This window comes from Nyctereutes procyonoides, unplaced genomic scaffold (assembly GCF_905146905.1).
Source record: "Nyctereutes procyonoides isolate TBG_1078 unplaced genomic scaffold, NYPRO_anot_genome, whole genome shotgun sequence".
NCBI lineage: Eukaryota > Metazoa > Chordata > Mammalia > Carnivora > Canidae > Nyctereutes > Nyctereutes procyonoides.
Genome location: NW_026575021.1, coordinates 16,091,120 through 16,112,287, shown reverse-complemented (window position 1 = coordinate 16,112,287; position 21,168 = coordinate 16,091,120). Strand labels below are relative to the sequence as shown.

Sequence of the window (21,168 nt, the reverse complement as noted above, 5' to 3'; positions counted from 1 at the left end):
TATAGTCATTGGAGAATATTTTAGAATATAGGAAATATATTTATAAAGAAGAAAAAGTCATCCAAAATAATCACTATTAACGTTTTAGTATATTTCCTTACTGTCTTTTATATAAAAAGACATTTTTATATATTTTTAGCAGGTATATTTGTGTATAAATATAGCATGTGTAAAATCTTATATCTGTAGGCATCATGCTGGATATGCAGTTTATATTTTTTGGCTCAACATTAGATAATAAGTATTTTCCTATATCATTAACTATTATTCAATACCATTTTTAATGGCTGCATAGTATTTCCTTCTATGGACATGCTGTAATTCATTCAGCCATCCCCAATTGTTGGACATTTAGGTCATTCAAATTTTTTTTAATGTTATAAATTTTATGAAGCATAAAACAGATAAATTGAAGTACTCCTGAAAGAGAGGAACACAGGCATAAAAGTGATTAACTGAGGTACTACTGAAAGAGATGAACATCATGGTGATGTGCCAGGTGGATTAGACACCAAGAGTCGAATCAGAGAGACCCCTTAGTGGAAGAGCATGGGAGTCAAGGATATACTTAGGCCCTAGCTTATAGAAACAGAAAGGAAGGGATGCATATGAAAACTATTGTGTTAGAACCTTGGCAAGACTTGGCAAATGACGGGCATGTGTGAGATACGAGTCAGGAAGCACTTCCGAGTTTAATTTGTGTACTAGGGAGAACTAATATCGTAAACAGAAATTGTGAGTTTGGGGGAGGGCTTACTTGAAGGTAACTTTTAGCACGTTGAGTGTGAGTCATTTACCATGACACCGATGTGCCAGACTGAAGCTCTGATGGGTGCTCGGGCTGGAGATGAAAGTACGACCCATAAATGGGTGGAGAACATAATGGTGAGTTCATGAGAACAGCTGATCCACTTGAGGGCGATTCAGCACAGGTGATGGAAAATAGTTGAAGTTTAGTATAGAGAGAGAATGAGAAATCAGGCAATAGTTCTTGAGAGCCCAGAAAGAGAACATCAAGGCCAAAACCCACAGTGCTAAGAGTCATAGGCATCTGTGCTGAAGACAAGCTAATTATAACTTTAAAAGATTTCTTTTCACTGGTGATATGACCCTAAGCCAACACTAAAGACATTTGGGAGCAAGTGTGCGGTGACTGTGACTTTGAAAATTCAGTGGTAATGAGAAAGGAGAAGTGGGATGTGCATCTGGGGTGGCCAGAGGAGGTGGGGAGGTGGTGGGTGCCTGTGACCTCCTATTGCCCCGTTCACCTTCACGACTATCTCTTTCCAAGCAAGCCAGCCTTTCCTAATAAGGCTACCCGGGAAATGGAAAAGCAATGAACTCATAAAGGCAATTTACCTCATTGGCCTAAAACTTACTATTCAAAAGAAAAAAGGAAGAAATCTTTTACCCTTTAGAACTTTCAAAGAGATCATTTATTCAAAGGGGGAAAAATTATTTTTTTCAGGCAACCACTGAGGAAACTGAACCCAACAGTCAAGAGGATGAGAATGATGGCGGAAAAACACAGAAAGGAAATACAGAACTCGCCCCATCAGGTTTGTTCGCTAACAAACTAGTTTTAAGGTAGATGGTAGATGTCCTAACTGTTAAGACACAATGAAAATAGTCAAGGATTTCTCCCGCTGAGCCTGAGAAAGGTAGTCCGTGAAGGCGCTGGCACTGGTGTGGTCCTGCTGCCACCTGCAGGCTGCCTGGGGGAATCCCGGGATGTGACTGGTCTTTGCTGTAGCAACTGGAGGCCACACATACTTTTTTGCTCCTGTGGTGTTTTTTTGTTATTTTGAAAGTGTATCTCCATCACCAGAAGGATTATATTTCCCCAAATAAACGATGCTTAAAAACTGCGGGTCCTATTTTAGTACACGGCACATCACTAAATAAGATATAAACCAAAAATATATCACAAAAACAGACGCTCAAATGAAAACCGCTGGGGAATAGTTTAAAAGAATAAAGCAAAAAAAAAAAAAAAAAGAGAGAGAGAATAAAGTAAAATGAATGAATGAATGAATGAATGAATGAATGAAGTTAATGCCACTCGTGTGGACGGTGAGTCTGAACGTTCCCTAAGGTAATGTTCCTCAGTACTTTTAACACGTTTCATCTTTTGGCAGACGTAAAAACAAAAACCTCTTACCCTCCTCTAAATCCCAAATTATTTTAAAACGTATTTAAAAAATAAATGTTTTAAAATATGCTAAGAATTTCAGCATATGCTTTTTCAAACTAGATCGCACCCCCACCTTTTGATACGGCCCTCGCTCTAGACTGTACCTGAGTCTAGGCTATCCCTGAGTCTCCTTTATATAATCAGAGAACACTTTATTTTCATTGCATTCTATATACCACACAACCCTTAACACATTCCAGTTATGAAAATGTGCTGTTCAAAAGGAGCATTGGAATATGAAAGAAAAGAAAAAAAAAGGAATATGAAAGAAAAGACTCAGGCTGCGACTCAGTCGTTTGGGTAGAAACTCTTTAAATGTTCTCCCAACCAGCCCACCTGCCATAATATTTTGCATCAGCATTCTGCTCCGTGTAGTGTCATTCACATGGAGACTGTGACTCTTATTAACAACTTATATTTTCCATAGTGGGGTTCTTTGATGTGTTTAATGTTGTGTGATTTTTTTTTTTTACTATCTTGAAATAGCCTAGAAAACTCTGGCATCTGAGGCTCTTTAATACCTCTCATCACACTACAGTTCAACTTCCTATGGCCCAAGGGGGATATGGACTGGTGTGTTTTGCGGCATCGCGGGATAAATGGTCCTTGATGTGGTTTCCCTCTTCTGTTTCATGTCTCTGAATGTCACTCCATTTCAGAGCCACAGCATTTCACGACAACTGTGACTCGGTCCAGCCCGACTGTTCCCTTTGTAGAGTTTCCCTCCAGCCCCCAGCGGAGGAACGATGTGCTGCCAGAAGAAGACCAGAAGAAACTGGGAAATGAAATGAGTGGGAAGGTGGAGTTGGTGCTGTCCCAAAAGGTGAAGTGCATATCCCAAATGAGCGTGGCTTCATGTCGCAACTGGCTTCTGAAGTGAACTGATTGATAAAGTGGCACTTTTCAGAATGAAGATGTCTTTTCTCTCTGAATCTATTCCTATCTTCAATGGGTATTTTTTTTCTAACTACAAATGTGCTACATGTTCCTTGTTAAAACAAAAAAAAAGTTAAATGCATATAGAAAAGTGTGTGCATTAGGCCATCGGGGTGCTAGAGCAGACTCCCATGGACTGGGTGGCTTGTAAACAACAGACATTTATTCCTCGCCATTCTGGAAGCTGCAAGCCCGAGGTCAAGGTGTCTGGTGAGAACCCGCTTCCCGGTTCCCCGATCGCTGTCCTCACTCGGCGGCCGGGATGAGGGAGCTGCCTTGAGTCTCTTTTATAAGGACACAAATCACCTACGAAGGTACCACCTTGAGGGTTAGGGTGTCAACATAGGAACCTTGGGAGGCCCCATTCAGTCTGTAGCTATATGTTCTTCTTAACTTGTATTTATAGCGATGTACATACACAGGTAACAGATTTATCAAGAGATAATATGTAAACATATAAAAAATAATACATAAACCTTAAAAAATAGAACAGAGAGAAAAAGTCGCTGAAATCTGCCTCTATTAGTAAAAATTGACATATATATTGGTCTGTATATATTCACTCAATATCTTTTAAATTTTATTTTACATAATTTTTTAATTATGAAGAATTACATACATTTAAAAGAAAATGTAATACAAGCTCTAAAGCTTTGGGGTTAGGTGTTCGTTTGCTGTGCATGAGCTTGCATATTTGCAGCTTACTAAATATTCTCTTTCTAATATTTACCTGCTTTATAACAACGGTACTTCTGATGCCTCTGGACTTGCACAGCAAGAAAACTAGAAAATTATCATTCTATATAATGAGTTTTAATGTATTGTTTTTATTAAATTTCTTCCTTGCTTGGAGTCTCATTTCATTCATATTAATTTGGTCTGTTTTCAGCCACTGTCTAAGTCTTTATCTTTAAAAAAAATAAATAAAAAAAAATAAAAGTCTTTATCTTTTATACCAGTCGCTCTCAACCTTGGCTACCCTTTAGAATTTAAAAATACCAGGCATGCCCCATATCAAATAGATGAGACTCCCTGGGGGCAGGGCCCAGGCATCTGTGTTTGTGAAAGGGCCCCAGGTGATTCCAGTAGGCCACCAAGTAGAGAGCCATGGACTTGCACACTGGCTTACTCTAGGTGGTGATGTTCCAACTTTAAAAATCAACCCTAAGTTTGGATATAGCTTTAGAATGAAAAATTTACCACCTCTAGTTCCACTCCATCCATCGTTTACTCTATTGACTGTGCCCCTACTAGAAGCCAGGCACTGTGCTAGACAGTGGGTGTTCCACAGTGAACAGCACGCAGCCCATGGTCCGAGTTGCTGACAGCGCTGTGTCCTCGGAGCCTCAGAAATGCCCACTGCCTTAATGCTTTGGGGGGATTTCAAACTCTAGTTATAAATAGGGGATTAAAGAGTGGTCCAGAATTCTGAACGGAGGAACTAACCTGTAAGAAAACACTGGGGGCAGACACGATTTCCCACCTTTGCAGATCTTGCCTTATCCACATTACACTTGTAGCTATTATTTATTTATTCTTCTTCCAAGTAGGCTTCCCCCCACCCCCACTTAAGTCTAAACTGGAAAGAGAACCGTGTCGTTTTTAAAAATGAAACAAAATAAACACGAAAACTAAAAAGGGTTTATCTGCATGTCTCACCTGTGTGACCCATCTTTGGGCCGCCAGTGTCATGTCTACCATATACTATGGAAAAAATTGTTTTCAGGGGTTCTTAATTGTGTGTGTGTGTGTGTGTGTGTGTGTGTGTGTGTGTGTATCCTTTGGTAAACAGTATTCTCAAGATACTATGGTGAAAGCATAAAACACACATATTTTACCACATTTTCCTTGGTATCAAGTGATACCAAGTATATCCACCCCCTAAATTCTGTTCTGTGGACTCCAGGTTAAGAATCTTTACTAGTGGTTTAGCAAATGGAATAATGGTCTTAGAACCCAGTGCTTTTCTTGCACCGTATGAATCCCTTCCGTCCCTTCTCCCTACTGTGGAGATCGCTCTTAGAAAAAGAAAGCAGGTCACCGATGCCACAGCTTTTGTTTCCTGACTTCACTTGAGAGCGTCACCTTTATGAAAGAAAGTGCCCATGCACACAGGCTGACCTTTTTGCCACCTCTTAAGGTGGTCTTGAGCATTTCTGCTAGGAGCATCCATTTACAACTGAGCATTACCGAGGCATTTTTGTCAGACTCCACCACGGAGGAAGTGGTATGGGGTTAAGATTCGGGGATTATCAACTTTATAGTAAACCTAAGCCTTGGCTTTGGCTGCGTGTTTGACATCGAAGTTCACGTGGACATCTGATTGACCTCTGTAATGCAGAATGAAGTGATTAACTCTATTTTCTTCAGGATTCCATTAGGGTTGAATGTATTATTCATAAAGAAAAATAAAATTTTATCAAGAAGAAATTATAGGTATTAAATCATCCTGAGAACCAAATCACAGATCAGCTTATGATGAAACAATGCTCTTCAGCCTCAGTTGCCCTGTTGGCTTTCAAATTAGTCTATTGGGAGCACAACCACCAGCCAGAGTAAATCTGAGAAAGCCCTATAAGCAGCCAAAAGGACATGAACTGATACAGCCATGCCCCTCCTTGAGATCTTTGCTCAGAATCTACTGACTCTTATTTCAGACATCCGTTTGCTAATCTGGTCTTTCAGCGATCAGTTGATTGGAAGCAACAAATCCAAAGGACGGTGCTTCTACCAAAGGCCATTCAGGGTGGGGAAAAACAAATTAAAAACAGCAATGACAAGAAAAAATCTATTTCATATAGAAAGCAAACATAACAATCTTTAAAGCCTGTCGTTTTGGAACTATTTACCCTAAGAACAAGTGGTGTAACATGGCACAAAGACCTCCTGATGGCCCCATTGCTATGACACTAGTTGATAATAGTTATAATAATACTTCCTTGTCAACATGGGAAATCCATCACCTTCAATGTGCTTTGTGTAAGTTTATGGGAGGGCTCTATAATTTCTCAAGAATAATGTCCATTAGAAGGTGATATTTTATTTATTTTTATTTTTTTATTTATTTTTATTTTATTTTTATTTTAATTTTCAGCACTTACAGAGTGAGATTTTCTTTTATCTTATTGTGGAACATCCCACTTCCTGACATTACAAAATCAGTATTATGTAGTCAGTATTATGTAGAGAATATGTGATGGATCTATCAGAAAATGGGACAGAGTGATATACAATCCCAAAAGTGGAATATTATCTTCTGGGTTTGGAGAAAAGTGATCGTATTTTTATGCTCCAGTTTGACTTCCCTAAAAAAAATTGGCCTCTATATCAATGTAGAAAGTACAAAAGGGTTTGGGGAAAGGGTAAGCATCTCCATTTAAAGGTTACATATTTGGTTTATTGACTTACGTATTTGCCATGAGTCCTTAAATTTTATTTCACCTGTGCATTTTTTAATGGACACTACTTATAATGTTTCTGTCTGTTGCCCATGATCCAGGTGGTAAAGCCAAAATCACCAGAACCTGAAGCAACCCTGACGTATCCATTTCTGGAAAAAATGTCTGAAACCAACCAATTACATTTGCCAAATCTCAATTCTCAAGGTAAAAGAAATGCTTTATTTTAGCTCTACGTGCTTTGCTGGGCCCAACTATAGTAAAATGGTCTTTTTTATTTTATTTTATTTTATTTTATTTTATTTAATTCAATGAATTAACATAATATTTGGTTTATTGATTTACGTATTATTAGTTTCAGAGGTAGAGTTTAGTGAGTCTTTCACTCATATGTGGAAATTAAGAAACAAAACAGAGGATCATAGGGGAAGGGAGGGAAAAGTGAAATAAGATAAAATCAACGAGGGAGTCAAACCATAAGAGGCTGTTAACTAAAATACTTTTTTTTTAATACTCTTTATTTTAAAGGAAGATTACTTCCTTTATGTTAAATCCCATGAGCCGTAGTGTTTGCAAGAGTCCACGGTGGCTGAATTAAATGACTTCTGAACAGAAATCTGGGGTTACATTCTCTATTTGGCCCAGCCGGGAAACCAGCTGCCAAAACCATTTTGTCGGCATAAGGGAGCCTACATAAGTATTTGATACCTTAAAATAATGTTATTGGCTCCAAAATGTAAAAAATTAAAATTAAAATTAAAAAAAAATTACAAAATAAAAAATAACTTTAATAAAAAGTTTATCTTTCCTAGTATGATGTCAACTTCATTAATTGTTAATTATCTCATCTTTATAAAATATTCATTTAATCTGACAATCTGACTTTTCAGAAGAAAATCAGATTTTATCATCTCATAATAATTCCAGGGTGTGCATGATGATGGCTGAGAAATCACTCCCACCCACGGATCCAGCGCGTGCTGCAGACTCCCCAGGAGCCCCCCAGGCCATGCATAGTTGTGAACGCGCCGCTTTGCTCTTTAGGAGCGCTCTTGGGGTACCTTCCTCCCCGTGAGCACCCAGGTGCCCCCAAACAGCAGAAAGGGAGCCGAGTGCGAGAGTGTTCTTCAGAACAGACTCCCTGCCTTGCTGGTGTGAGTGCTTTTCCAGGGGCAGAAGCAGCCAGAGTTTAGGAGGCAAGACTGTCAGGTTTTGTTTGTTTGTCTTTTTTTGACCTACTCTTCCCGGTACATTTTATAGATTTATCAGGTCAGGCAAAGAGAAGATGGTCCAGGGCCGTTGTGGCTGGGGATTTATTTTTCCTTTTTCTTTTCCGGGGATGAGCAGCCTTCTCCAGCCACTCCTGGCAGCCCCTGGGTCGGCTTTCATCCCCTTAGTAGCGGGCTGGGAGAGGCGGCGGCTGTCACTGGGTAGCAGGACGTCCCAGGGAGGGAGCGGCCACGGTGCCTGGTCTCTGAACGTGGAAGCGGGTTCAGTACTGTCTTCAAAGCGTTTGTCTTAAATTTGTCAGCCCTCCTGTCCTGAAGGGAATCGACAGAAACGAAGTCTCGTAACTGGGTCGGCAATGGACCGTATTTAGACAGATTTTGAGCCTGCCCCATTTTTTTTTTACCACTTTTTAATTGTGAGGATCAGTAATACGGAGGGGAAGTAGCTATTTTAAGCCACCTTAATTAGTTTTGTTGTCTCACATGTTTTGACAGCCCGTTACCTGTGGCAGGGCATTCCGATTTTATAAAACGTGCTGTTCACTAAGGGACTTCACGTCACGTGTTACCGAAATCGAGTGATTAAAAAAAAATGAAGCTTAGTAGCACTAGAGCATTTCAAACATGAGTCTTTATGATAGAATCGTATCTGGTGCACACCTGTTCTGTGCGCTCATCCGGTTCAACGGAAGCTGGAGTGGCCGTTGCGGGCTCTGGAGACAGAAAGCCCGGGTTCGAATCCTCGCTCGTCTCCCCCCCACCAAGAGCTCCTAATCTCTCATTGTCACCTGCCAGCTGTAAAGTGGAAGTCACAGTACCGCCGACTTCATAGGAGTATTGGCAGAATTAATGAAATGAGATCGACCCCACAAAAGTGTTTATTTAGCTCAAGACCTGGCCCAGAATAAGCACCAATAATATAATCTAGTCGTTTCAGAACGGTGGCAGCGGGAGTGTTAGTACAAAGCAAGATGCCAGGTGGCAATGAGCTATTCTAAATGCTCTTCTTAAGCTTGGAGTGTATGTTGTAGACTCACGGCTTAACGCGGCAATTTTGGAGCGTGCGTAAGAGCCAGGGTTCCGCGCCGGCTGGTGAAGACGCGGGCGTCTGGGCTGCGGCCTGCAGCGCCTGGGTGGGTCTGGGCTGGGGCCGGGGGGTTCGCATTTCTGACGAGTTCCCAAAGGCGGTGCCGAGGCTGCAGATCCAGGGGCCACACTCGGAAAACCCCTGGGAGGCATAGGATTTTGCCCAGAAACAAAAACTCAGTGGGAGTGGGAGGAGCAGGGTTCCAGGGGCAGAACGGGTAAGTGAGGGGGACGAAAGGCGCGGCTCCACGTGTCTGCCCCCATGCTCCGGCTGGGGCCCTGCACCTGGGGCTGGGGCCACCTCTCTGCGCTTCGATGACAGGGGTCCACGGGTCTGTGGTCGCGTGCAGTCCGAGGAAGCTGCACGGCTAGGACCCTGGCGCCTCCTGTCCCCTCCCCCGGGCCGTGATGGCTCCCCTGTTTTTATAGACTCACCTGTCCAGAGACTGGCTGTGGGGGCTGCTGGAGATCCGGCCGCGAGCCCCGAAACCGCACAGATTCCCCTTAAACACACACACACGTCTTCCAATACCCTGAAAACATCAAGTACGCCTGGAGGTGACGGTCCTCTGCCCCGCGGTGTCCTGGCGGCTCGGGGCTGGCATGGCGCGAAGACAGGTGCTCGCTCTGGAAGCCCGTGTCCTGATCCGCCCTGAGGACGGGCTTTCTTTCTTTTTTTTTTTTTTTTTAAGATTTTCTTTATTTATTCCTGAGAGACCCAGGCAGAGGGAGACGCAGGCTCCGTGCAGGGAGCCCGATGCGGTACTTGATCCTGGGACCCGGGGTCACGGCCTGGGCCGAGGCAGGTGCTCCACCGCTGAGCCCCCCGGGCGCCCCTGGCCTGTCCCGTTTCTGTTGGTTTTTGCCCACGTCTTCAGGTTTCATGTGTTTTATTGAGATATTTTGTATTTTAGATTCACTCCTTCTCGGCGCCTGCAGCCACTACAGCCAGATCTCCTTCGGGACTGGGGAGCTCGGTCCTCCTGGCTCCTCACCCCCATTCTCACGGTTTTCTGTCTGTTCTGTTGTGCCATCTGCTCCAGGGTCGCCTGGCGCTGCCAGCTCCCCGCTCAGAGTTCAGAACTCTTGGCGGCGCTCCCAGTTTTTCTCGCAGTCAGGTAAAATGCGTCCTGGGTAGCTTTATCTCCTTTGTGCAAAAATCCCTGTCGGGGCCACCAACAACGTCTGGTCGTCTTCTTCATTTCTGATTTCGGGGGGAAAAATGCTCATTTCCGACACACAGTTAGCAGAGAGTGAGTTCTTTGATGCCAGTACCACGTAGACTGAAATTGGAAGGAAATTCGTAGTTTTCTTTGATTTTGAAAATCTGAAGAAATAATATTCGACTCTTTCTTTAAAAAAAAAAAACAAAAACCAAAAAAACAAAATATAAGCGTTCAAACTCATTTTTTGTCTTTTTTTTTTTTTTTTGCCAAGGATAGAAGCATTTACCAGGAACTGGTAATGGTTCTCTTGTTAACTGTGTCCCTCTGTCTACTTCCCGGATGTCTGGCCTCCCTCTGTGTGATGATTCTCCACGTCAGACAGTGAGGGAACCGGGCGAGCCAGCCGCGACGCAGGGGCCTTCAACACTAGCACCTGTCGTTTTTGCTCCTAGAGTCTAGTACCTGGTGCTGATGGATGGGCTCGGTCATACTACGCTGGTCCTATAACATCTTTTGGTGATGGGTACAAATTGCTTCAAGGGTGTGCTTCATTAATGATTTTCTAATGCTCTCGGCTTACCAAAAAAATTGATCGGAGGCTCACCTAGCAACCGCGCTCCACCCCGAGGACCAAAGCAAAATACTGTTAGAAGCTGCTCACGTCGTGATCTTTTCTTTTTTTCTTTCTTTCCTTACAGTGGATTCTCCAGGCAGTGAAAAGTCGCCTGTAACTACTCCTGTAAGTAGCTCATCTTAAGGAATAAGATCTTGCATATAGTGTGATTTTATTCTTATTTTTTAATTTTTTTTAGTAAATTTATTTTTTATTGGTGTTCAATTTGCCAACATATAGAATGACACCCAGTGCTCATGCCCTCAAGTGCCCCCCTCAGTGCCCATATTTATTTATTCATGAGAGACACGGAGAGAGAGAGGCAGAGACACAGGCAGAAGGAGAAGCAGGCTCCATGCAGGGAGCCCGACGTGGGACTCGATTCCGGGACTCCAGGGTCCCACCCTGGACGCTAAACCGCCGAGCCACCCAGGGATCCCCTGTAGTGTGATTTTAATGTATAAAGTATTTGTTTTGCTTAAAGAGGATTCGATCAAAAATGGGCTCTAAATGATGGTAAAAGAACAATGAAAAAGTCACGTGTAATGCTGTCGGGTGAAATTCGAATACAGACGTGGATGATCACTATGCAGAGTCGTGATCATGCCCAGAAACAAAACAGTGAGTGAGTCAGGAAAGTAAAATTCCATGAAGGTAACGATAGGAATTAGTTGTAGAACCTGCAACTTCTATAAGCGCTCAAGATCTTTTTTTTTTTTTTAACCGAGGACGATACTTGTCCACGGGCAGACGGTTCCCACCCGGAACTCTCTGGGCGACCCAAGCTGTCCTTGTTGCACTCCTTCCCACAATCAATGTCTTGGATAGTGTTGACTGTACCTTTAGCTTTCAATTTTTTATTCTGATGGTACCTAAAAAAAAAGCATTTGCAGAAAGTCAACCTGAAGACGCATGATGCTGTAGAAACCGCTGGCGGCCGAATTGCATGTGCACGCTCTGTGCAGACCTGACTCCTCCCTGGACTGAGTGCTCCCAGCACTGGGCCCGTCGCCGTCACCGGGCTCACTCTCTGAAATTCCCGCCGGATTCGGAGACTTCCTCTGCACAGCCGCCTATAGCGCTCCCGGGAGCTCCCGGGCGAAGAGGCATCCTCACGGAGGTGCCCCCAGATTCCAGCATTTCCTAGCATGTGACCCTGCAGATGTTACGTGACCTTTTTGAGCCTTACGTTCCTTGATTGTGCAAAGAAGAGGTCATCCCTCCCTTAAGGGTGCTGTGAGCTTTCACGGGCGTGATGACATGAAGCCTTGAGGACAGTGCCTGACCCGGAATTAATCCTCCTCGGTGATGAAGGCCCCCCAGAGCCAAGAGCAGCTCTCGTCTACAGGTGACGTGTCTCCCTTTGGGAATTCCTGAGTGTCCTTGCAGGACGGGGAAGGGTCTCAGGACCCTCAGTATTTCCAGCCACCTGCGGCCAGGACGGGAAACCTGCAGCTGAGTGCACCGCGGTGGGCGGGAGCCCCCGGAAGGACCCCACAGCTGGCACCCACAGCACGGGCATGAGATCTGCAGACAAGCTCCAAGAGGGAGGAAGCACTTGGCCGCGGGGGACTCGGACCCTGTTCAACTCCCTTGCCTATAGGCTCTGGGGCCCGAGCCTATGATGGGGGAGGAGAGTGTGCGCAGCATGAAGTGGCTCCATCCCGGATTCAGTGTCACCACAGGCCCCAACATGGAGGCCCGGGGACACGTGGGGGGCGGGGATGCAGATGTGTAGACAGACAGACTCTAGGACCAAGTGGGCTAAGCGCGCCCGGTCTTCTCTAGCACCTTTCGCGTTTCTTCTGCAGCAGCTGTGGCAGCATCCCCAGCGTCAGGGCCCCACACCCACCGCCCACTGCACACTCAGGTGTGAGCTCCACGGGGCCTGGGCCACAGGTACCCCACCTGGCCCCCGACAGGGCTCAGCCAGGAGTCACCTGCGGAAGGGGTGGGATCACCTTTCCTCTGCATCTGACCCTGAAAACCCTCAGGGTTTCCCCGTCTTCCCCAGATGTCCCAGCCCTGCGCCCCGTGTCCCTCCCTCACCTCCCGGCTGCCTGCCCTGCCTGCGTGCCCCTCACCTCTGCTTGCAGTTCCCGCCTGGAGAAGCCGGAAGATGAGAGCATTCCTCATCGATGCTCTATCTTCCCACCGGACTCCCTCTGGCTTTATTCACGTGACCGCATCCTTTGTCCTCAAAACACAAAGAAGGGCGCCCTTGAGGGAGGTTCTTGGACCGTTCAGCCGCTCCTGAGGTCCCCCCCCCCCGCAGGTTTAGGAAATGCCAAGTGAAGCCAACCTCTAACCCACTAAGTCCAGGTCTCTTCCCTGGAATCCCATTTGGGTGACATTTTACGGTCCTGCGAGGAGACTTGAGCAATCTCGGACTATATACCATTAAGTAGCTTTTCTCCTACACGACGCGTTAGAGCCTTTGGCTTGGCGTGAATCCCACGCGCGGCATCCAGGAAATGTGTTTCCCCGCCTTGTTTGCCCACCCTTCCTTGACCTTCTGTGGGCATCATCCTGAGCAGGTGCAGGCACCCCGGCAAGAGCCTCAACGGGGGCTTGTAAGCGGAACTACGTGAAGGTCACCACATTGATATAGTAAGGAGCCAGGCAACCCCCCGCGGGACCTCCGTTCCCAGCTTGGAGACTTCCCAGGGCCAGTCCAGCCCCGGAGGCAGGGCAGGGTGGGAGGAGGGCTGGCCCAGGCACCCCGATCAGAATGGGGTGGGGGGTAAGGTGCCTGGCTCCTGGGGCACCTGCTGGCCTTGGCAAGTCCTCCAGGTGTCGGGAGGGCCAGGCTCAGTGCCACAGGCCGCAGCCCATAGGCAGGTTGCCCGGAGCCCGGCCGTGACTCCTCTTGCCCTGTGGACCTGCTCAGCCGCACAGGTTCTGTGACCTGGGTGCCCACTTCGCTCCGTGCTCCTTCTCTCATTATTCCCGCTCATTCATTTGGTGCCAAACCCACAAACACCTTTAAAAAAAAAAAAGAAGGCTTGGGTCTGAGGTTGGCTGCGCGGGTGCCAGGCAGAGGCTCCGTGTCACCTGGGTCCCGGGGGTGCCAGAGGACGCCCGCGACCTCAGCCGTGGGAGGAGCGAGAACAGCTCTCCGTGTGGCAGGCACCGCTCTGCAGAGCGCCCCGCCTGTGCGGCCCCGGACCCAGATGCACAACGAGCACCTCTCGCCCAGGAGCATGAACCCAGATGCACAACGAGCATCTCCGCCCAGAAGCGTGAATCTGTGCAAGGGACCACTTCTGCAAGAAACGAAGCAAAAGCCTCCCGTGCTGGGGGCTAATGGCCTCCACGTTTTCCTTAGCCCCAGCGATGTTCAGAGTCCCGCCAGCCTCTTGGAAGTCAGCCAGGGAGGGGTTAAGATTAGAAAGCAGTTTCCGTCGACCAAAGAGGGTGTTTGCGTGCAGGGGGCTCCTGCTTGGGCGCGTCCGTCGGGCGCCGGGCTGTAGGCCGCTGCGTCCCCCGCCCCGGGCCACCCGGGAGGACATGGCTTAGTTCTGATCACGATTTTATTTTCTACGCAGTTCAAGTTCTGGGCGTGGGACCCAGAAGAGGAGCGCCGGCGACAGGAAAAGTGGCAACAGGAGCAGGAACGTTTGCTCCAGGTACGACTGGGCTCACAGCTTCCTTTTCTCCGTTAGGCAATGCTCTCTTAGTGACCCTTGTATTAAATGGATTCTCAGCACCGCAAATGCACGGAACTAGGTCTCCTCAGGAGCTGGTGAGTCTACATCGCTCACCTTGTGCCCGTGCAACACGGTGCCCTGTGTCTGGTTCCTCTCGTCGGGGAGGCGACGCTAATGAGCACAGTGAAAAAGCATTTCATTAAAACAAGCAAACAAACAAAACACCCAAGGGGGCGCCTGACTGGCTCAGTCGGTGGAGCACGTGACTATTGATCTTGGGGTTGTGAGTTCAAAACCCACTTTGGGTGCGGAGATGACTTAAAAATCTTCCCAAAAAATAAAAATGCAGGTATTGGGGGTCAACCTGTCCATGTGTCACCTTCCTAATTGCCAATCAGACTCCAGTCCAAGGAGCAGTGGGGATGAGTTACCGAAAAGCTATTTGATTGTATACACATAAAATAAAAATTTGGCCTCGGTTTTGTTCCTTAAGTGGAAATGTTTGTTCCATCTTTTAGTCAAGGCTGCTATTTTTAATTCTAGGAAAGCCTTGGGAGCGTCTCCCACTCCCTGCGCCGTGCCCGTCCATCGCCCTGGGGAGGGGAGCACGTGATGTGAGCTTCTAGAGCCAGTAAACCTCAGCTGTGCTGGTGCTTCAGCTTGCGTTAGGTTTAGAGCCTGTTTTCCTCTATCCGGAAGGGCTCCCGAGGTCCCTCTCAGAGACTCTGTAAGGTCTGATCTTGATAACAAAGCAGAGTTAAAACCCGGCCATGGGGTGACCAACAGTGGTTTCTCCCGAGCATCATAAAAACATCAGGCTGCAGACAATCCCAATAAAGCCCTTTTGCTCCCAAGATAATGACGCCCCTGGGGATGCCTGGAGGAAGCCTCACTGCCTTCCCCAAGGGGATAAAGGATAAAGAGGATAAAGGACTCGTGTTGGCCCCAGAGAGAGTGGACCATAGTCAGGCTGGGACCTCTGGCCGCATGGGGTTCACCAGGGATGCCTCCATCTCGGCCGCATCGGGGGCACCATCCCCGAGGCGCCCAGGGGTGTCGGCTCTCATCGTGACCATTAGAATCTTAATCTCTATGTCTTCATTTCTTCTGGTCACCTCTCCGGGGGACCCCAGTCACATTTTCAAAGCCACCCTTACTCAACTGATCATCTTGTCTACTGTGGCCCTTTCTGCACCATGGGTCTCGTAAACCTACAAGGTTCTGTTTGGTTGGTTGGTTGGTTGGTTGGTTGTTATCTTGCCTTTTATCCAACTCTCTCAATACCAACGTATTTCTGTCCGTGAAATAACAGAACTTACCCCTCGAGGGCCCGGTCGACCCAAACCGTAGGCTTAGCTCACCTCCTGGGACAAAAGCCAAGCTAAGGAAGACCTTAGGGTCTTTTTGGTCTGTCTTTTCTCTGCATAAACCAGCGTCCACTCAGGTACCTAGAGAACGCCAAGCACAGAAGACCCCGTCCCGGTCAGGGCTCCCATGCCTTAGCCCGTTGGGGTGCCCCAAGGTGGCATTGCCCTTGCGCAGCGTGAGAGGTCGGACGCAGACTGCTGCTGCACGAAGTTGGTCCTGCGATGTCTTGTGTTTGGGGGGGGGGGTCCCAGTGGTCTGTGCAACGTCTGTTCACGAGCCTTCTGGAAATTCTGTAACAGGAGAGATACCAGAAGGAACAGAACAAGCTGAAGGAAGAGTGGGAAAAGGCCCAGAAGGAGGTAGAGGAAGAGGAACGCAGATACTACGAGGAGGTAGGGGGTCCCAGGAAGGAATTTGACCCGTGGCTCTGATGCCTCAGTTTCCCGGTGGCATCAGCAGCGTCTCACTGTCCTTGCATCTCGGCCCCATGGGCTTCCTCAAAGAGTCCAGTCCCGGGGCTCAGGGAGACCACAGGCCCCAGGCCCGGAGGGTGGGAAGGGCATTCAGGTCACGGGCGGGGACGCCAAGCGGGCCTTCGGGTCTTCAGTAGAGGCAGGGTCCTCATTTGCCTTGGGGAGGCGGCCTGGGAGCCCGTGTGTTTGCTCAGGAAGTCAAGTTTGCTGGGAGTGAATTAAATTTCGAGACGATGATTTTGACATTGAGGCTAAGTGAGTCCTTAACCACCGCGTTCACGGTACGGTACTAAAGAGATCTGGAGGGAGGAGAATTTGGTTTTGTTTGTCTCATCTTTTTTTTTTTTTTTTAGATGAACACACCAGACCACAGTAGAGAGTTGGAAGGAAGCTCTATTTAATGTGTATTATCTAAAATTTGTTCATGACTAATTTTGTTGTGAATTTATCTTCAGTAGTTTTTGTGCATAATCTGATCCCTGAAAGCATTTCTAATTAGGCCTCTTGAATCTGACTAAGTAATTTGCAAAAGACTTTGGTTTTTCCAAATTAAATGCTAATTTCTAAATTATTGCCCATAGAAAGTGTTATCTGATTTACATGCTTTTAGAAAATAAGACACACACACCCTTTTTTTTTAATGCCCTGCTTGTTTGCACATAATCCAATGGGTTTTTTTGGAGGTTTTGTTTCTATGGGTTTTTTTTTTTTTTAGTTCCTTAATGCAATTTTCCTCTTGACAAATATCAAGAGATTTTATTTTATTTTATTTTATTTTATTTTATTTTATTTTATTATTTTATTTTATTTTATTTTATTTTATTTTGTTTTGTTTTATTTTATTTTTTATTTTATTTTGTTTTATTTTATTTATTTTTTATTTTATTTATTTTTATTTTATTTTATTTTATTTTATTTTAATTATTTTATTTATTTTATTTTATCTTATTTTATTTTATTTTATTTTATTTTATTTTATTTATTATTTTATCTTTCCCCTTTCACCAACTTCTATCCTTCCCTTTAGGAGCGCAAAATAATTGAAGACACTGTGGTTCCATTTACTCTTTCTTCAAGTTCTGCAGACCAGCTGTCAACATCCTCCTCTGTGACCGAGGGCACTGGGACAGTGGTGAGACCTTAGATTAAAATCAATCTGTGAAATAAATAAACCTAAAGAGAAGTACATAACAACAAGGCAACTCTCCCATCAGTTTGAGTCCGGGACTAGGCTATTCCCCTAGAGTCAGCCGGTGTGTGGCCCTTGGACCAGGCGCTGTCACTGCCATGGCCAGGCTCCGAGTCATTTCCTGGGGAGCAGGGAAATCATTACTGGGGCCCGATCTGCTCCCACGGCCTGGCCACCGAAGTCTCTGCACTGGCTGGAGACATCCTGGTTAGTGGAACCATGTGCTGCAACATCCCCCTGACCGCCCATCATTCACTCATTCAACAGACGTGTGTCCCTGTCGGCCACACCGTGTGTTCCTTTGCACCGGATGATAGCAGGGGGAGGCCAGCATCATACCCCAACCAGCTCCGCACAAGCTGCCTCCAGCCCACTCTTAAAATCCCACGTGAAATTTATATGCATCTTCACAGGCTGCCGAGAGCGCAGAAAGGGTGGTCCACCTCCATCTCCCCCAAGTCGGGTTGTGAAGATACCGAACAAAAGTCACATGGAGACTGGAACAGTCTGTAATCTGCATTAAAAAAAAAAAAAGGCACTCGAAAGCCATTGCTCCTAAATGAATACTCCGATGGCTTCATTTTATTTTGAAGGGTGGTTTTCTAACCAGCTCTCTACCATGATGACTTTCAAGAGAGATCCAGATTATACATTTATTTCAGATCATTGGAAATCCGTTACTCTTCAGTTAGTCTGGACGGTTGTGCTTTACGTTGTAGGCACTGTGATTGGAAAAAAGTGTTTCAGATATTCTCCACGGCCGGAGAATAGTGTTTTCCAGTGTGTTTAAAAATTATATTCAGGGGCGCCGGGGTGGGTCCGTTGATTAAGCTCCGCCGACTCTTGGTTTCGGCTCAGGTCGCGATTTCGCGGGTCGTGGGATCGAGCCCCGTGTTGGGCTCCACGCTGAGCAGGGAGTCTCCTTGAGGTTCTCTCCCTCCCTCGTCCCTCCCGTAGCATGCACCTGTGTGCGCAGGCGCGTTCCTTCTCTCTGTTGCAAATAGATAAATCATGTCCAATATTATCTTTGTTTTCTCAATTAGAGTAAGATGGACTTGGAAAATCGTCGGGAGGAAGAACAGGAGACAAAACAGAAGAAGCCACTCCGGGGGGACGACAGTGATTTAATGCCTAAGACTAGGGAAGATCACCCCCTGGAGGGAAAGGGCAGGTATGGACTGTCTCGGGGCCTCCTCGTAACTGCGCGCGGCCAGGCCTGTCTGCTCCCCAGGAAGGGGACCCGTTTCTAACGCGCATCACATTCAGCTTCGAAACTATCATTCCTGTGCCACGTTGTGTGTTGCCCCCAACACATTCTGAGATCTCTGAAGTCAGTCTTTATGATACGAATCATCTTATGTTTAAATAGGTGAGATCTTTTTCAAGTTAGGGGAGATCGTATAGACCATCAAAGGAGCACGTTGTCACTTGAAAGCCCCAGATCTAAGTATCTTTCACCTGAAACGGTGAACGTGTCCCGAGGGACAGAGGATGCAATGAGGCCCTGGGGTCCTACCCACCGTGGGTTGACTGTGGGCCTGGCTTCTGCCATCAGTGTCCTCTGCGCTGCGAGAAGCCACATTTACTCTGGGTGACAATATAAAGGATAACTAACAAATGGATCGGTCGTAGATCCATCACCATCACCCCACCCCGTGGGTTCCCGCATGTTCCTCGGGAGAGCCAAACAGGGTACCTAGAAGCCTCTGGATCGTTCAGAGCTCGCTCAAACTGGAGCGGAATCTGGTTGCGGCTCTAACATATGCGAGGTCCCTGCGAGGGACCCACAGAACCCCAAGCAGCTGCCAGTACCCTGCCTCCCTTATGAGTTCTTTAGGAGACAGTTCTTTACGAAGCAGATGTTTGCTTCCGGGGCTCTGAGACGCCCAACAGATGTTGGCAAGTGTGCAAACATATGCACACCTACATGTCCACCAGTCTGCATGCCTACACACGTGTGTGCACACAGCATCCTCAGAGAGACCCAAAGACACGAAGGGCCAAGTGCCATTTTTCCAAGACTGTCCAATTTGAAAGTTTGGCTGGAGGCCGAGCTCTTCTAGTGGGATCTGCTCTGAGAATCCTCCTGCATCCATCAGCTGGAGGACTGGGTGAGTGGTGACCCCAGGAGCCCCGGGTCCATGTCCAGAGTCTGCAGAGCCTTTGCAATAAATAGCACATCCGTTTCCAGTTGGCACTATTGAAAGAAACTTCCCGGTTTCATGAAACAAAAGCCGCTCGTCAGGAATGTTTGAATGGAGCTGCTAAGCCTTGTATGTGATGTTTTGCTGCCCCTCCAGACAGTCCCTGTTATCTCCAGAAACTTTGTTTTTCCCAAAAACTTTTTGAACCTCCTCCTCCTCCTCCCTTTACACACAGAAGCTCCTGCAAGGCCAGTGAATTCGCATGGGCTGCCCAAATCCTGCATGGCCCAAGTGGTCTCTACAATGAGTCCCTCTCTTGTGAAAATCCGGGAGATCCCGGTTAGCTCCGACATCCCTTGAAATGATCAGAATGAAGAGCTGTCTGGACAGGGAGATGGAGAAGACATCAGAAATGATGGTCTCTTAAGCTGATTAAATTGATGGATAGTGGAAAATGTGTACGACTTTCCAGGACTTTAAATCTGGTTTAAAATGAAAAGAATAAATACACACGCAGTTAGTCCCATTTGTTTTTCAAATTGTAGCTGGAACGTCCAGGCCCGAAGAGATAGGGTGAGCTTACCACCCAGTTCAGTTGTTTCCATCTGTGTTCTAAAATATACTTGTTTATCCTAACAGCCTAACTCAAGGGGCCTTGGCTCCTTCTAAGAATCCTGGATCAAAAGGAGTCCATCAGGACCATCAACTGGATGCAGAAACGGGGGCCCTCCACTGTGGGATGAATTCCCAGCTAGCTCAGGGTAAGAATGGGTGTTTAAACCCAATAATTAAATTATTATAATTCCCCCCAAACACGGTTCAGACACGTATGACCTCTACCGGCTGCAAGCTTCTCTTGTAGCTGATGCTGCACAGTACAGGGAGTAGAGTCCCACCAGCGTGGGCCCACAGAGCTCACGAACTCACCACGAGACCACAGCAGGCATTAGTGCTTTCAAGAAAGATGATATACAGGGCCGCTGGGGGGCTCAGGAGTGAGCATCTGCCTTCCGCTCAGGCCGTGACCCCGGGGTCCCGGGATCGAGTCCCGCGTCGGGCTTCCTGCAGGGAGCCTGCTTCTCCCTCTGCCTGTGTCTCTGCCCCTCTCTATCTCTGTGTGTCACTCATGAATGGATAAGTAAAATATTTTAATCTAAAAAAGACGACATACAAAGCACTAGGGTGATGTCACTGAACACTGAGTTTGTGTTCTTTATTCTTTACTTGGCCTTAGATCCACCCCAGAATCCGCAGGTATCAAACCCACCAATGCACGTTTTAGAAGATGTGAAGCCAAAAACGCTCCCTTTGGATAAAAGCATTAACCATCAGATCGAGTCGCCGAGTGAGAGACGGAAGTGAGTAGCCAATAAGATGCATGTGGAATTCCTTCCTTTGTGTGTTTTTAATTTATTGACTAAGAATGGGAAGAAAGAGTGTGAGATGGAGAGACGGCAGCAGTCTTTTTGTGCTTCTCTCCGTTGATGCCGAGTGATCAGATGATAAGTGTTTATGGGTGTTCGAGACAGTCTTCCTGGCAACTAAGCATGCACACTGATTTTTATCAGTTTGCAAGAGCAAAGTAATGTTTTTAACCTTCAGATCTGAACATTTAGGAGGAATGTGCAGGTCTGTTGTATTAGCGATTTATTGAAGTGAGTTAAATTGTCTCAAAGCCTGTTGACAAATGTTCTTTGAAAAAACAGAGAAAAATGAGAAAAT

The 21,168-nt window shown here is 46.5% G+C and overlaps 1 protein-coding gene across 9 annotated transcripts in view; it reads left to right on the top strand.

Moving 5' to 3' along the window:
• The window catches only part of LIMCH1 (LIM and calponin homology domains 1), a 293,512-nt gene that overhangs the window by 257,632 nt on the left and 14,712 nt on the right, over positions 1 to 21,168 (top strand). For all 9 annotated transcript variants that reach the window (XM_055340230.1, XM_055340206.1, XM_055340216.1 and 6 more), the window contains 10 exons: positions 1,469 to 1,559; positions 2,854 to 3,017; positions 6,630 to 6,735; positions 10,708 to 10,748; positions 14,171 to 14,251; positions 15,940 to 16,032; positions 17,141 to 17,245; positions 18,346 to 18,473; positions 20,086 to 20,207; positions 20,681 to 20,804. In XM_055340230.1, the coding sequence (XP_055196205.1) occupies positions 1,469 to 1,559; positions 2,854 to 3,017; positions 6,630 to 6,735; positions 10,708 to 10,748; positions 14,171 to 14,251; positions 15,940 to 16,032; positions 17,141 to 17,245; positions 18,346 to 18,473; positions 20,086 to 20,207; positions 20,681 to 20,804 (1,055 nt within the window). The remainder of the gene's footprint in view (positions 1 to 1,468; positions 1,560 to 2,853; positions 3,018 to 6,629; positions 6,736 to 10,707; positions 10,749 to 14,170; positions 14,252 to 15,939; positions 16,033 to 17,140; positions 17,246 to 18,345; positions 18,474 to 20,085; positions 20,208 to 20,680; positions 20,805 to 21,168) is intronic.